The sequence below is a fragment of the Halichoerus grypus genome, chromosome 7 (genome assembly GCF_964656455.1).
Source record: "Halichoerus grypus chromosome 7, mHalGry1.hap1.1, whole genome shotgun sequence".
NCBI classification, from domain to species: domain Eukaryota; kingdom Metazoa; phylum Chordata; class Mammalia; order Carnivora; family Phocidae; genus Halichoerus; species Halichoerus grypus.
In genome coordinates, this window is record NC_135718.1 from 40,758,176 (window position 1) to 40,773,315 (window position 15,140).

At 38.8% G+C, this 15,140-nt stretch overlaps 1 protein-coding gene and 1 non-coding gene across 2 annotated transcripts in view; both read left to right on the forward strand.

Annotated features, from left to right (window-relative positions):
* The window catches only part of PTPN20 (protein tyrosine phosphatase non-receptor type 20), a 114,686-nt gene extending 100,169 nt beyond the window's left edge, over window positions 1-14,517 (forward strand). The window contains exons 8-11 of the mRNA XM_078076854.1: window positions 298-632; window positions 4,478-4,693; window positions 12,121-12,183; window positions 13,073-14,517. Of these exons, the coding sequence (XP_077932980.1) occupies window positions 298-632; window positions 4,478-4,693; window positions 12,121-12,183; window positions 13,073-13,138 (680 nt within the window). The 3' untranslated portion in view covers window positions 13,139-14,517. The remainder of the gene's footprint in view (window positions 1-297; window positions 633-4,477; window positions 4,694-12,120; window positions 12,184-13,072) is intronic.
* Window positions 7,740-7,872, forward strand: LOC118542737 (small nucleolar RNA SNORA42/SNORA80 family). The gene has a single exon (XR_004920743.1). It is a non-coding gene; the product is annotated as a small nucleolar RNA SNORA42/SNORA80 family (small nucleolar RNA).
* Window positions 14,518-15,140: the final 623 nt, after the last annotated feature.

Below are 15,140 nucleotides of genomic sequence, written 5' to 3' on the forward strand. Positions count from 1 at the left end.
TGGCCTAATCCTACCTGTGCCATATCTAATAGAAATCTCCCAAAGTGTCTGGACACTGATGGCATCCTTCTCTGTTTAATAGAAACAGATGAAAACAAAAAACACTCCTCATTGTGTATTTTGTAAGTCATGCCAATAGGTTTGGGGGAGGGAAGAATTGAAATTCATGGACTCATGTGATTCCTCCTGGTCAAAGAGAGAAATGGATTTACCAGTGTGAAATACATTCATGAATCCAGGGTATATTGTATCTCCTACTTTTCCTTTATCTACCAGATATTTCTGTTTTTATGATAGATGATTCAACACGTGTTCCTCTTGGAGAAAACAAGGACTACATCAATGCTAGCTATATTAGAATAGTCAATTCTGGAGAAGAGTATTTTTATATTGCTTCTCAAGGACCACTGCCAAGTACCACAGATGACTTTTGGCAAATGGTTTTAGAGAATAACTCTAATGTTATTGTCATGATAACCAGAGAGATAGAAGGTGGAATTATCAAATGCCACCATTACTGGCCCATTTCTATGAAGAAGCCTTTGGAATTGAAAAACTGTCGTATCTTCCTGGAGAACTACCAGATACTTCAATATTTTATCATCCGAATATTTCACGTTGTGAAGAAGTCTGTAAGTTTTAAAAAATCAGTATGAGATATATATTTGCTTAGATAAGCCACATGTCAGGATGAGAAGTTAGGATTAGGATGTGTTACAGACTGGGGATACTTTTTTGAGTAATTTGTTTTTAATTCTCACTGGTACCAGAAACTAAGACACCACTGTATCTGCTTCTGCTTAACCAAACTCTGACTGGAGAGATGAAAAACCTAAACAGGGGAGGTGGGGCAGGGAGTGACAGTATTGGAAGTTGCCTAATCCTGGGATGTCCTTTGGCTGCTTCTGCTGAGTGTGACAGAGATGTACTGAGTCTTTAAAGTATATTGCTAACCACTGTGCCAGGCATTATCAGCACCTTACTTATTGGAGATTTGGGTATGCTTACTGATACTTCCAGTTACTGTGCTCCGTGATAATATGGGATGCTTTGAGGGCCTGGAAGGGAAGTACGTAGCTTCACGTAGGGCTTAGGGGAAGGTTTGCTGGAGGAGGGAACATCTGGATTGAGAACTACCCAAATGACAAAGATGGAAAGAAAAAGTAGGTAATCAAGATCTAAAATAGCATGGGGTATATATAGAGAATTGTAGGTAGTTAAGTGTTTCTGGAATGTAAAAGTTTAATGCCAGGGAATAATGAGAGGTGAGATGAAGCTATATAAAGTAAGCAGGGACCAGTCAGAACATGAAATATCTTGGATGTTAACTAAGGAGCATGAACTTCATTATGAAGATAATTGGGAGACATTGAAGAATTTCAATAAGCAGGTGCCATGATTAACCAGGGCAGTTGGCATTGAGATGGAATGCAGAGACTTTGGTGTTTTTTCATATAAAATTGGCAGACTTTATATGTGACTTATGACTTGTGACTTACAAGTGACCAGAAGGAGTGGTCAGAATTAAACTATTCAATACAATAGCCACATGTGGCTATTTAAGCTTAAATTTAAATTATTTAAACTTATATGAAACAACAAATTCAGTGTCTCACTTGCAGTAGCCACATTTCTGGTGTTTAGTTACATGTCACTAATGGCTATCATATTGGGCAGCACAGAGGTAGAACATTTGCATCATTGTAGAAAGTTCTGCTGGGAAGGGAGAAGTTGAGAAGGGAGAACTCCTAGATTTCATGCTTTAATAGATTCAAAAATAGAAAAGGAATGGTTTATAGGAAAAAAGTGATGAGTTACATTGCTCTAAGTGGATTTGATTAGCAAGTAGGTGATACATGTGTTCAACAGGAATGAAGGGGATGGGTGTTAAACAGGAAGCCTGACGAGAGTGACGAGTCATCACCAAAGAAGTTGATTGGAGTCCAAACAGTAACTAGGAAAAGGGTTGCTGGAAGCGCTGAAGTTGGAACCCATAAATTTTCAATAGCAATAAAATATGTACCTACAGATTATTTTCTTCCCAGCATCCTAACTATGGGATTCCTGAACACAGGTTATGGGACTGACCCAGGGTAGGACTATGTGTGGTAAAATTCAAAGGATGAAAGGTCGTAACAGTTTGGTAAGAAAATGATTCAGATAGTCAGCCATGAAGTCTAAATTTAGGGGGACAAATGGATCCAGGAACCAGTCAAGTAGGAGTAAGTGGAGGGTGTAAAGGACAGAGGGGCTCCATTTGGTCACATTGTTGTTGGAGTAGAAGTGGGGCACAAATGAGATGGTAGCATATGAACTTCTGGTCAGAAAGTGATGTTGGAATTTAAGAACTGGAAGATTTTTAATACTGGACATTATAGGTAATGCTAAGTTCAAGGAGTGACCATCACTGTGAGGACTAGAAGAAACGAGTAGTCTCTTCTGCAAGAGAGAAATACAAATGCTGTGAGGTTAGAGTGTCTGTTGGGCTGTTGAGACCCAGGTTTGCCCTGGATGATGTCAGAGTCTGTGGGAGAGGGAAGGTCAGGGTCTTCAGTGAATGTGGCAGATTGACTGGAGGCTAAAGCCACTTGGTAATAGTAATGAGAGGGTGAAGGTATGAAGCTAAGAGGTATGACACTCAAAAGGGAAAGGGTTTTTACACAAGAAGAAATGATGGATTGGAAACAGGAGTGGGCAGCAAGGAGTACACAACCTAATCTCTATGCTCTGTGGGACCTGGAGAACGGGAGAGTAGGTGGCCTCCATGGGAGGGAGGGGCTGCAGAGAGTGAAGCGCTGTAGAAGGCAAGGAAGGAAATGGAAGAAGCATTTAGGGAAATGATGAGGGTTTCGAAGAGTTTACTATGGGATGGGGCACCTGCTTGCAAAGGGAGAAGTTGATGAGTTAAAGGAGTAGGGTCGGAGGGAAAGCTGGAATTGAAAAGTATGAGGAGGATCGGCGCATGGGTGGTGACCAGGGAGGCCAAGAATGATGGCTGACACTTGCTAGCTGTGTGCTAGGCCTTGCACTTGGTTGTGCACTTGGGGACTCGCCTCAGCCCTCACTCCCCTAATACTTGTTAATTCCCTCCTGTATTAACCAGGTGTTGTGCCAGGTGCTAGAGACAGAATACATACACATTCTCAGCTCTTAGAGTGCTTATGGTCTAGTGGGAAAGGAAATTCCAACTGACTTGTGAGGCACATGTTATGGCAAAAGAAAGACAGCCTGCTTGGAGAGTATAGGCAGGTGGGAGGCACAGAGGAATGATCTGGTTGCAGGGACTCAAAGGCTGGGGTCCACCTGTGGAGCCTTGGCATGGGGTTGAGGCCCACAAGCTTCAGAACCATGGGGTTCATGTTTGAAGAATCTGCATCAGGATTTCTGTCTGAATGGTATTAGGTCAGGAAAGTGGTGAGGTCCACCTTTACGCAGATTCTTAGTGGTCACCAGTGGCAGGAGAGATTTAACCCCTAAAATACGTGGTAGGGTTAGAGCTGTCCTCAACTTGGTGCCTTCACAAACTTTGCAAGGGTTGTTGGCATCATTCAATTTCATGTACCAGTGATTCAAACTTGAGTTTTCTATTTGGACTTAGGAAAACTTATTTCTGTTTGGAACTCAGGAAAAATGGGTGCATTAGGGAGAAGCAGGGGAGGAGTAAGAAACCCATCCTGAGTTTTCCCACAAGGGTTCCCAGTGAAGTAAAATGAGGGCTTCACACTGGGAAAGGCTCCCACTTTGGAAGGGACAATGTGTAAACTCAAAGTGCTTTATCTGTCAACTCTGAGGGGAGTTTCATGACTGTATTTTCAGGGGGCTCAGCACGAGAGTGGGGGCACAGTCCACTCACTTGGTCATCACCTACCCTGTCCTCATCACCAGAAGAGGTTGGGGCCCCACTGGTCAAGCAACCTGGCAGCACCTACCTGTTTTAATTAAAATTTGTATCATAGTATTTAAGCTAAGATAGAATGCTTTTCTTAATGTGTTAGCCCATCTTTCACTCTGAGTTTTTTGGGTTCTTGGTTTTTCTGCAGTACCGTGGTCCAGAAGAAAGATGATAGATTTGAATTCAGGAGGCCTACATTATAGTTCCAGCTCTGAACATGCGAGCCTTCTGACCTAGCATGCATCTCCCAATCACCTGAATCCTTACTTTTTCATCTGTAAGATGGGGATGAAACAGTACCTACCTCCCAGAGTTGACGTGTGGATTAAATGAAAGAATGCGTGTGAACTTTCTAGCATAGTACCTGGCACATCGTGAGGGCTTAAATCATGCTACCTCTTCGTATTGTGATTTTCATTATTGTATGACCATAGAGCCATTATTATTATTATTAGTAGTAGTACTATATTAGAAATTCAATTTAGATCTTTAATATAAGAAGTTGATAAATCTCTCTCTTCCCCTCCTTCCTCCTCCCTCCCTTCCTCTCCCTCCTCTTCTCTTCCTCCCCTTCTCTCTCCACAGACAGGAAGTAGTCACTTTGTAAAACACTTGCAGTTCACCAGCTGGCCAGACCATGGCACTCCTGCCTCGGTAGATGGCTTCATAAAGTACGTGCGTTATGTGAGGAAGAGCCACCTTACAGGACCTATGCTTGTTCACTGCAGTGCTGGCGTGGGCCGGACGGGGGTGTTCCTATGTGCGGATGTTGTGTTCTGTGCCATTGAAAAGAACTTTCCAGTAAGTGTGTGATGCTGTTAGTAAACACTCTACTTGTAACAGCCTTCTAGGGCCTGGAGACTAAGATTTGGCCTTCAGGAGAACTCAGTAAAGAGAAAGCCTGTGAACTTTGGGGACCTGCTTCTAAATTCAGTGCCGCAGGTTCCTGGAGGTGGCCATGATGCTCACAGCACAGAAAGCACACGAAGGATATGGGACAGTGTTGGGGACACAGTAGATGCACAGTGGATGCAACTTCATTTCCCTTTCCTCCCCTCTACCCACACATAGAGGTTTTTAAATCTGGTTAAAGAATGTTGATGAAGTATGCCTGTTTTTAATGAACAGAAATGCATGCACATGAGCACGTTGGAAAAAATGTAGACTTTAGAGTTTTAATGAGAGGTCCCTAGCTTGGACTGACAGTTTTGCCTCATACTTTAGATTTTGGTGACTTTGTGCACATTGCTCATCCTCTCTGAAACCCAGTTTTCTCTTGTGTAAAATAAGGATAATAATATTGTTGGGTTTGAGTCCATCATTAACAATTGTTTGCTTTCCTTCTAAAATTGGAACCAGCTGAGAGATAGACCCAAGAATTAGACACATATTACTTATACTATTACCTTTACTGTTGATTAAACTGCTTAGGGAACATGACCTGAGATTTGTGGCCAGAAAGGCTGACTCACTGAACTGTTTTTCCTGTGCTGCGGAAGTGCAAAGGGGAAGACATCTGTTTATTAGCAGGCATGAGGGGGGTCCGGCGGGGGGGGGGGGGGGGTGGCTCTTACCACCGTGCCATGACCACAAGGAATGCAAAAAACCACACACCCCCATGAGAAAGCCTGCTACCAGGCATTTGCCTTGCCAGGCAAATTCTGCAGTTAGATTATCATCACAACAACTAAATCTCTGCTCTCTTGGGCCTTCCCTAGTTAAACCCTAACAGTGGGAGGCTCTCTCCCATGGCAGCAGAATGGCTGTTTTGGTTCCAGAACTCAGCATCCTCAGGCCATATTATATGGGAGGATGGGAAAATGGCTTCTCCCCATAACTCCTTGGAGGACAGAGGAAATTTCTTTTTGTCGGAAACTTGAGCCAGTATCTCCCAGCATTTCAACTGCTTCTGAGTTGTAGCCCCTTCCCTGAACTAATCACTGTGGGAGATGCTGGTCTTTTTAGGCCAGTCAGGACTACACCAGGCCATAAGGCTGAGAGTGAGAGAGGAATGGTTCTCCAAAGCAAACTCAGAGAATGAATATAAACTGGAGAGTGCCCCCCATCCTCCCAAAAAAGACCAATGTGCTGAAAAGTGCTGAAAATTTAAGTAGTATAAGTCTGATATTACCCATTCCCATAACTAATGTTGTTTGATTCTTTTAGCAGAAATTTGTTAGTATAATTTTCTTTTATATATTCCCCATCATAATTTCTTAAATAATTGGTTTGTGTTTGTCCTTATTTTATTTTCCTTGTAGAAACTGTAAAAACTGTAAATATTATACTTCATGATCCTAAGGAGCACTGTTTTCTCCCACATTATACCTTCTTTAAACTCGGAATGTGTTTTATAATGAGTCACGTTTAATTGACAGTGTTTTTCTTAGTGGTACATAAAATAATGATGCATTTTGCAATTAAGGATCCTTAGATTTGAGAGAGTAATTCAAAAATAGAAAACACATCCACTGTTTCCTTATTGGCTTTCCACAGAACCTTGAACTGTCAAATGTTCTTACTGATGCCCCTTTCTACTCTTTTCAGAAATTTTGTCCACCAGAGCTACTAAATGTGGTCTTAAACCAGCCCCAATCTGTGGATGTCTGTCATCTACAGTAAGAGAAGTTCCTAGAAATTGAGAGTAAGCATTTAGAAACTTCCAGAGCAGTTTGCTGTATTGCTGTGACACCCAAGAACATGACCAGTGAGTGGATTGGTCTTGACGAATGGGGTGTAGACCAGTTTGTGTGTTGTGGAACTCACATGGGGAGTTGTACATGCAGCAAGCTGCATGCCAGCTATGTGAGACTGGACAGTTGTGACCTGCAATGCTGTAAGATTCCTTGATCAATTATAACTCTAAAGGGTATGAAAAGCTGAGAATATGTAACCATTTATTTCTTTTTTAATTGTTATTTTTATAGTCATTTTCATTTTTAATCACTCCTGCTTAAAAATCCGTAAAATGTTGGGAGCAAACTGGCTCTTATCTTGCAGAAGAACTGAGATTGCTCTGTACTTTAGACATTCTCAATCGACCTTTCTCCTCTAACAGTCTTTGGTGTGCAAGAAGAGCTGTTCATTATCAGTTAATCATATTATCACATACTAAAGTGAATAATCCAGAATTAACACATTAGCCTTTACATAATTAAAAATTCTTACTACACCACTATGCACACTGTCAAGTTTACCTGGCAGGGTTTTGTTTTTTTGTTTGTTTTTGTTTTTGTTCTTTGTAGTAAGATTCTCTTTTTTTTTAAGATGTTATTTATTCATTTGAGACACAGAGATACAGAGAGAGAGAGAGCACGAGCAGGGGGAGAGGCAGAGGGAGAGGGAGAAGCAGGCTCCCCGCCGAGCCAGCAGCCTGACGTGGGGCTCGATCCCAGGACCCCGGGATCATGACCTGAGCCGAAGGCAGATGCTTAACTGACTGAGCCACCCAGGCATCCCTGTAGTAAGATTCTCTTGATGAAGCAGTGTGATTTATCTTTGGGCACAAGTTCCTTGATCGGTGTAATACCTCAGACGGCTTTCTTGTCCTTGCAGCTCTGCTACTAGAACATAATCCTACACAAAGCCCAAGCTCCAAATCACATTTGGTGACAATGTAATACTTGCATTTCTGCACAGTTTAGAGCTAGTTGTTTGTCAGTAATCAAGCAGAAAAAAGGAAGAATTCCTCCTTCTTGACATATCATGTTCAAATAACACACATGCTGAATCACTGTTAGCAATATCTCCGTATTCATTAAGTTGCAGTGGTGAATGCGTTGATACTTTTATTTGCTTCATAAGTTGGCACCACTTCATATCATTAGCCAGTCCCTGAATTTGTCAAGCTGTTGTGTCATTAGAAAACGGTACTTTCTGTGGGCCTCTCCTAGTGAACCTGCCATAGGAGCATGCAGCCCTGAACCATTGCCCAGCCTTCTCGCAGGTGGGCTGTGAGCACTGAAGGGGGCTGTACAGTGTGGGGGGACAAAAGAAAAGAAAAGAAAACGGTACTTTAACTGTCCTTTTTGCTACATATTTACCCAAATTTGCCAAAACATCTTCAGTAGTCTTTCATCGTTGTCCTGGTAATTGTATATGGGTTTTTAGTCTTAGCAATTCAAGTGCTATTTTGTAAGTCTGCAGAACATTAATGTTACATGTGAAAAATAATGAACATCAGCTTCTGTTTTTAAATTTAATACTCTTTTAAATAATTCTTTTGTCTTTGAACTTATTTCTTCTTTTGTAAATGACAAGTAAATTTTAATAGTTCCTTTGCTTTATTAGCCAGTACATCTTTGCAATTAAAACAGGTGTGGCTTTAGCAATTCACAATCAGTAATGGATATAAGATACAACACATAAGGAATCATAGTTCCAAGTAAAATGAACATGAACTCTTTTTGCCTTCATTTCTTTGCAGTTATTTCCATTGTCATCATTGGGTTAACCACTATAGCTACCTTCAGAAAGCTGTGTTTTTCTTGACAAGACAGTCCACTGAAACTTGTTTTGCCATCATTAAATTAAGATGAAAAATGAATAATACAAAATTCATTTCCATAAGTTGCCTAATCTTAAATTATAAATTAGAAAACAGGCTTTCAAAGAAGTAACAGTCTTTAAATTCAGTGAGATTTCATTTCATTAATATTTCCTCTTATGGATCATGCTTTTGGTTTCAAGTCTAAGAACTCCTCGCCTAGCCTAGGTCCCAAATAATTTTTGCTATATTGTTTTCTAAACATTCTGTGTTTTAAAATGTTTTATATTTAAGTCCATAATCCATTTTGAGTTAATTGTTGTATAAGGTATGAAGTTTAAATCAAGGTTACTTTTCCTTTCTTTATTTTTATTTTTTGCCTATAGATGTCTAATTTTCTAGCACCATTTGTTGAAAAGCTATCCTTCCTCCACCAAATTGCTTTGCACCTTTGTCAAAAATCACTGGGCATGTTTGTATGGGCCATTTTCTGGTTCTGTATTCTGTTCCATTGATCTGTGTGTCTATCCTTCTGACAGTACCACTCTATAGATTCCTGTATCTGTATATAACATCAGGAAGAGTGATTCCTTTATTCTTTTTCAAAATTGTTTTAACTCTTACAGGGTCTGTGCTTTCCCACATAAATTTTAGAATTAGCTTGTCTATGTCTACAAAAAAGCTTGCAGGGATTTTGATAGGAATTGCTTTAAATATGCAGATCAGTTTGGGGAGAACATCATGACATCTTTGCTATGTTGAATCCTCCAATCCATGAACATGGTATGTCTTTCCATTTATTTAGGTCTTCTTTAATTTCATTCATCAGCATTTTGTCATTTTCAGCATATAGATCCTATATGTGTTTTTTTAGATTTATCCTATTTCATTTTCTTTGGAGCAATTGTAAATGGTATTGTGTTTTTACTATCAGCTTCCACATGTTCATTGTTAGTATGTAGAAATGTGATTGATTTTTGTGTGTTGATCTTGTATGCTGTGATTTTACTGAACTCACTTACTAGTTCTAACAGGGTTTTTGGGGGGAGGATTCTATTTTGTTCTGTTTTTAGATTCCTTGGGATTTTCTATGTAGACAATCATTCTAGTTACAAATAGGGACAGATTTTTCTCTTTCTTTCCAACCTGTGTCCCTCTTATTTGTTTTTCTGGCCTTGTTAAGCTACCTAGAACTTTAAGTATTGGGTTTAATACATGTGGTGAGAGCAAACATTCTTGCCATTACTAATGTTAGGGGGAAAGCAAATTAAAATAATTCGTTTTGTAAAAGACCCTGTGAGGAGAAAGAAAAGACAAGCTAAAGACTTGGAGAAACTGCAAATCACATATCCAACAAAGGTCTTACATTTATAATTATAGAAGGCATCCTCAAAACTCAGTAGTAAAGAACAAAAAACAAAAAAGCACCCCAGTTAGAAAGTGGGTAAGAGATATGAACAGACATTTCACCAAAGAGTATAAAAAGATGACAAATTACCACATAAAAAGATGTTCAGCTTCATTAGCTTTTAGGGAAATGAAATTAAAACTATGATGAAATATCACTAGACATCTATCAGAAAGACTAATATAAAAAATAGTGACACCACCAAGTGCTGGTTTAGAGTTGAAGAAACTAGATTAATTATTTGTTGCTTGTGGGAACGTAAAATGGTATACTCATTCTAGAAAATAGTTTTACAGCTTCTCTTCTTTTCTTTTTTTTAGAGAGAGCGCACAAGTGCAGGGTGGGGGGAGGGGCACAGGGAGAGAGAGAATCTTAAACAGGCTCCACAGTCAGTGCAGTCCCCAACACAGGCCTCGATTTCATGACCCTGAGATCATGACCTAAGCCAAAATCAAGAGTCACATGCTTGACCAACTGAGCCACCCAGGTGCCCCTACAATTTCTTTAAAACAAACAGAAACAAAACTAAACTAAATTTACCTGGGCGCCTGGGTGGCTCAGTTGGTTAAGCGACTGCCTTCGGCTCAGGTCATGATCCTGGAGTCCCAGGATCGAGTCCCGCATCGGGCTCCCTGCTCAGCGGGGAGTCTGCTTCTCCCTCTGACCCTCCTCCCTCTCATGCTCTCTGTCTCTCATTCTCTCTCAAATAAATAAATAAATAAATCTTTATAAATAAATAAATAAATAAATAAATAAATAAATAAATTTACCATATAACTCCAGCAGTAGCACTCTTGGGTGTTTGTCCCAGAGAAATGAAAACTTACGTTCACACAAAAGCCTGTATATAAATGTTCATAGTAGATCTATTCATAATAGCCAAAAACTGGAATCAACCTAGATGTCCTTCCACAAGCTGATGATTCAACAGACTGGTACATGTCCATGCCATGCAATACTACTAAGCAATAAAAAGGAATGAACTATTGATTTGCACAACAATTTGGATAGATCTCAAAGCAATTATGCTGAATGAAAAAAGTCAGTCTCAAAAGATTAGATATTATGTGATTCCATTCATATAATCCTCTTAAAGTAACACAACAGTCGATATGGAGAACAGATGAGACTGGTTGCCAAGGGTTAGGAACTGGGTTGGATGAGTAGTTCTAATGGATAACATGAGAAAGTCTTGTGGTGGAACAGTTATGTATCTTGATTGTGGTTGCAGTTGCCTGAGTCTTCACATGTAGTAATACTGCACAAAACTACACAAACACATGCACACAAACTCACAAATGATCGCCTGAAAAATTGGCAAAATCTGAATAGGCTCCATGGATCGTACCAATGTCAGTTTCTGGGTTTTGATATTATATTATAATTATACAGGATGGCATAATTGGGGAGATTGGGTGAAGGGTACATAGGATCTCCATGTACATTTTTTTTGCAACTTACTGTATATCTATAATTATTCCAGTATAAAATTTTTTAATGGCTCAGTTAAAATTTTAAATTATTATAAAAATGAAAAGTTATAAATATAAGGGATTGGTTACATTTTCTCTGATTTTCATATATTTTGGGGTTATAAATAACAAACCTTAAAATTTCATGTATTGATGAGGTTTTGCTGAACATGACTGGTCCTCAGCTTGCACCACTTGTGGCTCTTAGGCAAGTTCAGCATCACCTGAGATGGTCTATATCCTGTTCTGCTAGTGATTCTCCTTGATGCTGCTGTCAGATTGCCAGAAGAGTTTCTAAACACTTAACTACCAGTTTCTGGACTTACCTTATTGTGGAATAGCAACAGCTCCTTGCAGACCTGCACCAGCTCAGCAACCACACTGGCTAGGCTGGTCTCCATGCACAGGTGCAGACTCTGGTATCAGGCCAACTGTTGCTCGGGGTCTCCATTTGAGTTGAGAGGGCTCTTTAGATGAGAAACAGCTGTGTTACTATGTGGCCAGAGAAAGTATTCTATGCTTCAGACTTTTCCAGAATTAGAGCGCTGCTTTAAGTTTTCCCTTTGGAGAACAGAAGAGTAGACACCGGGGCAAATTTGTTGTTATTTCTTTTGGAGAGCATTTCTTATTATAAATGATTGCTTCCTGCTTTTTCCTGGAAACCTTTTAAACTAAAGTCTTCCTTCTCCATTAGAGTAGGTTAAAAATAGTACATTTTCTTATTGCTGGAAATGAGACCTTTCTGGTTAAATCTTGACATCTCTTTTACTGGAAAGAATTATGGAGTACTCATTTGGCAGTCTGTGGGTTTGTGTTTTCCCCCTACGTGAATAACACAAAAATCACTGTCATCCTGTTGCAGTTCAACATCAAGAATATAGTGACCCAAATGAGGGAACAGCGTTATGGCATGATTCAAACGAAGGTGAGCTCTCACTACATAAATTCTAATAAAAAGAATAATGAATATAAAGATTAACATGTATAGCATGTTACAATTTGTCAATCTCTTTTACCTATATGATGTCATTGAATTCTCACTGCTTGGGGTAGACGTTAATTTTTCTCTGATATTACTGATGAAGTACTTCACGTTCAGAATAATGAAGTCTGTTCTGTGAGGTCATTCATATAGTACGTGGAGGAGCCAGGTGGGAAACTGAAGTCTCCTGATGCCCAAACACATGCTTTGTCCATCCATGATGCCATGTTATTTAAGTAACGTATCTAAAGTTATTCATAGGTTTCTGGATAGAAGTTTTGGGATATTTACTTGCCACTAAATTATCGAAGTCATTGCCATGTCATAAAAAGATAGCATTGATGTTACAGATTAGTTATTAATCACTGGGAGAGGGAATCAAGAGTATGGATAATGAAAACAAACAGGAACCCCTAAATCCTTAGGTTGACCTGTTTTTAGGCCAATGTTGAATGATAGGAAGCATTTTCTTTGAACTTGGGTTGTCTGAGAGACCTGAGGCTACACCTAAAAAAAAAAAAAGAAAGAAAGAAAAGAAAAGAAAGTTTAAACGTGATGTATCCAGGGAAATATAAGGAGATTGAGATTGAGGGTCAGTTTCCCCTCTGTTCAGCTAAGCCTTGAGTTAATTAATTCTAGACCAAGCACTATATTACCATTTTTCTTCCTGATATTTAAAAAATATATGTTTTCGTAAAGAAGTTCCTGGCTAAACGTTTGCTCTTTTTAGGAACTTTCCTTTATGGTTGAAAATTACAACTATGTTTTCTGAAAGTGAATATTGGTATTCAACTACTTAACATTCTGTTGTTTTTCATATATATGTATATAGGAGCAGTATTTCTTTTGTTATAAAGTTGTGCTTGAAGTTCTTCAGAAGCTTCTGACTTTAGATTAAGAAAGACTTCTGTTGCCTCACATTTGAAATTACCAAGTGCCTTGGAGCCTCCTCATAAAGAACACGTTCCGGTTGTGCTGAAGGGCTTTGCTTACGTGTACCATGTGCTTTCTGGGTGTATCATTTGCCTTTCTTTCTGACAACTCCCTGAAGGCAGCATCATTTGGTTTGGGGTGAACAGTGTTTATCCATTCATCTTACTTCGATAATAGCAAAATACACTCCCACATTTTCCAGTGAAACAAAAGTTGCATAAAACAACTGCAGCCCATGTGGTTAAAGGGATTACAGAGCCCAATAAAGGACTTGAACTATATTCATTAAGATGCCATTTGGACAGGCAGCTAAAGGAAGCTGAGGATTTCCAGGACCTTATAAAGCCCTTACCTTATTCTGGAGAACACAGGGCTAGTAAATGCAAGATCACATCATGAGCTCTTACAGGCCTTTTCAAGACAGATACTCATCCATGTTTTTTAGCTAGAGGCTGCACTTTTAGCTCGTATTTGAATAACTCAGTTCACTAATTAGGAGAATTAACTTTCCACACAAATTGGATTCCATTTTCCTATAGTTCCATACTCTCGGGGGCCCCAGGGACCTCAGAGGACAAGCTGCCCTTCTAGAGCAGCTGCACAGGGACCTGCTGGTTGGGGAAGTATTTGTGGGTGGGCAGAGTTCCTCTGCTCCATCACATGAGCACACTGGTGAATGGTCCAAAACTAAAATAGATGTTTATATAGAAAGTCCGAGAGGAGATTTTTGCCCGGCTTGAGTTCTTTCCTATCCCACCCTAACACTTAATGTATTACTCAGTCTGCTTTGTTAAAAGCACATATTACATTTTACTTGCCTCTTACTCTTTGCCCTTTAGCTAACCAATAAACTTTGATATAAGCATTATTACATAATTCCGTGTATCTCTTACGCCAGATATATTTCTCACACTAAGATCTATGGTAGTTATTTTTTTCTTCAGAGTTCCATTAAATCATTTCTTTCCATTACTGCCCCACCTCTGCTGTAACATTTAGAACTTGGCTTTGGGAACCAGGTTTTGGAAAACCAAAGTCATAGTTGTGAAAATGAAAACTTCCATATTCTCTTTTTGAAAAGATGTGGCCATTATTATATCCATCTTATTACAGGACTTTGCCTCATACAATTACAGTGATATTTGGTCAAGGAATTTTAGTGACCAGTTATACCTGATTATAAGCTATATAGCAATTGCTACATGTCTTTGTACAGTGTAATTCAGTGGAGATCAGAATATTCTATGTATCATATTGAGAAAATGTCTAATATTAATGTAAATCTTGAATTTATAAGAGGCTTATTTTATTCCCTTGGCTGAATGAATATTTGAATTTGTTGAATTAAACTTGATAATTTTATCCCAGAAATGTATTTTATATTAAATCAAATTGATGATTCTACCTATTTACATTGTTCATATAAATAATAGTCTATGCTAAACATTAATTTCATTTTGATGATTGGCTTTTAATATTTGTATCCCTAATTTTATTTTCTCTCTGTTATTGTAAAATAATAGATATAATGTACAACAGTATTCCTGAGAAGGTTCTATGCTGTTATTTAAATGAAAAGACTTACTGTGTATTGCCTGAAGTATTTTTATTATCTAGGCCTTGAAATGTACTTGTAAAGAAAAATGCCACAATTTTGATGGTAAACATGTTTCTTCTTTAATGTGTGCCTCATATTTTTATAGCTGGACTAATTTTTAGTTTTTCAGGGAAATTAAATAAGTCAATATGGAAATACTGATTGCACTTGTTTTATTTCATTTTTGGAAAGTGAATTCCAAATTGAAAGCTTTTGACTAATTGAAATACTAAGTTTCCTACCAACAGTAAATCAATCTTAGCCTAGAATATGAATATGAAACTCCCACTGACACCTTTGTAAGTATATGAATGCTTATTTAGAGGAAAGTTTAAACTATTTAGATAAAAGCATATATGCATTTATTAAC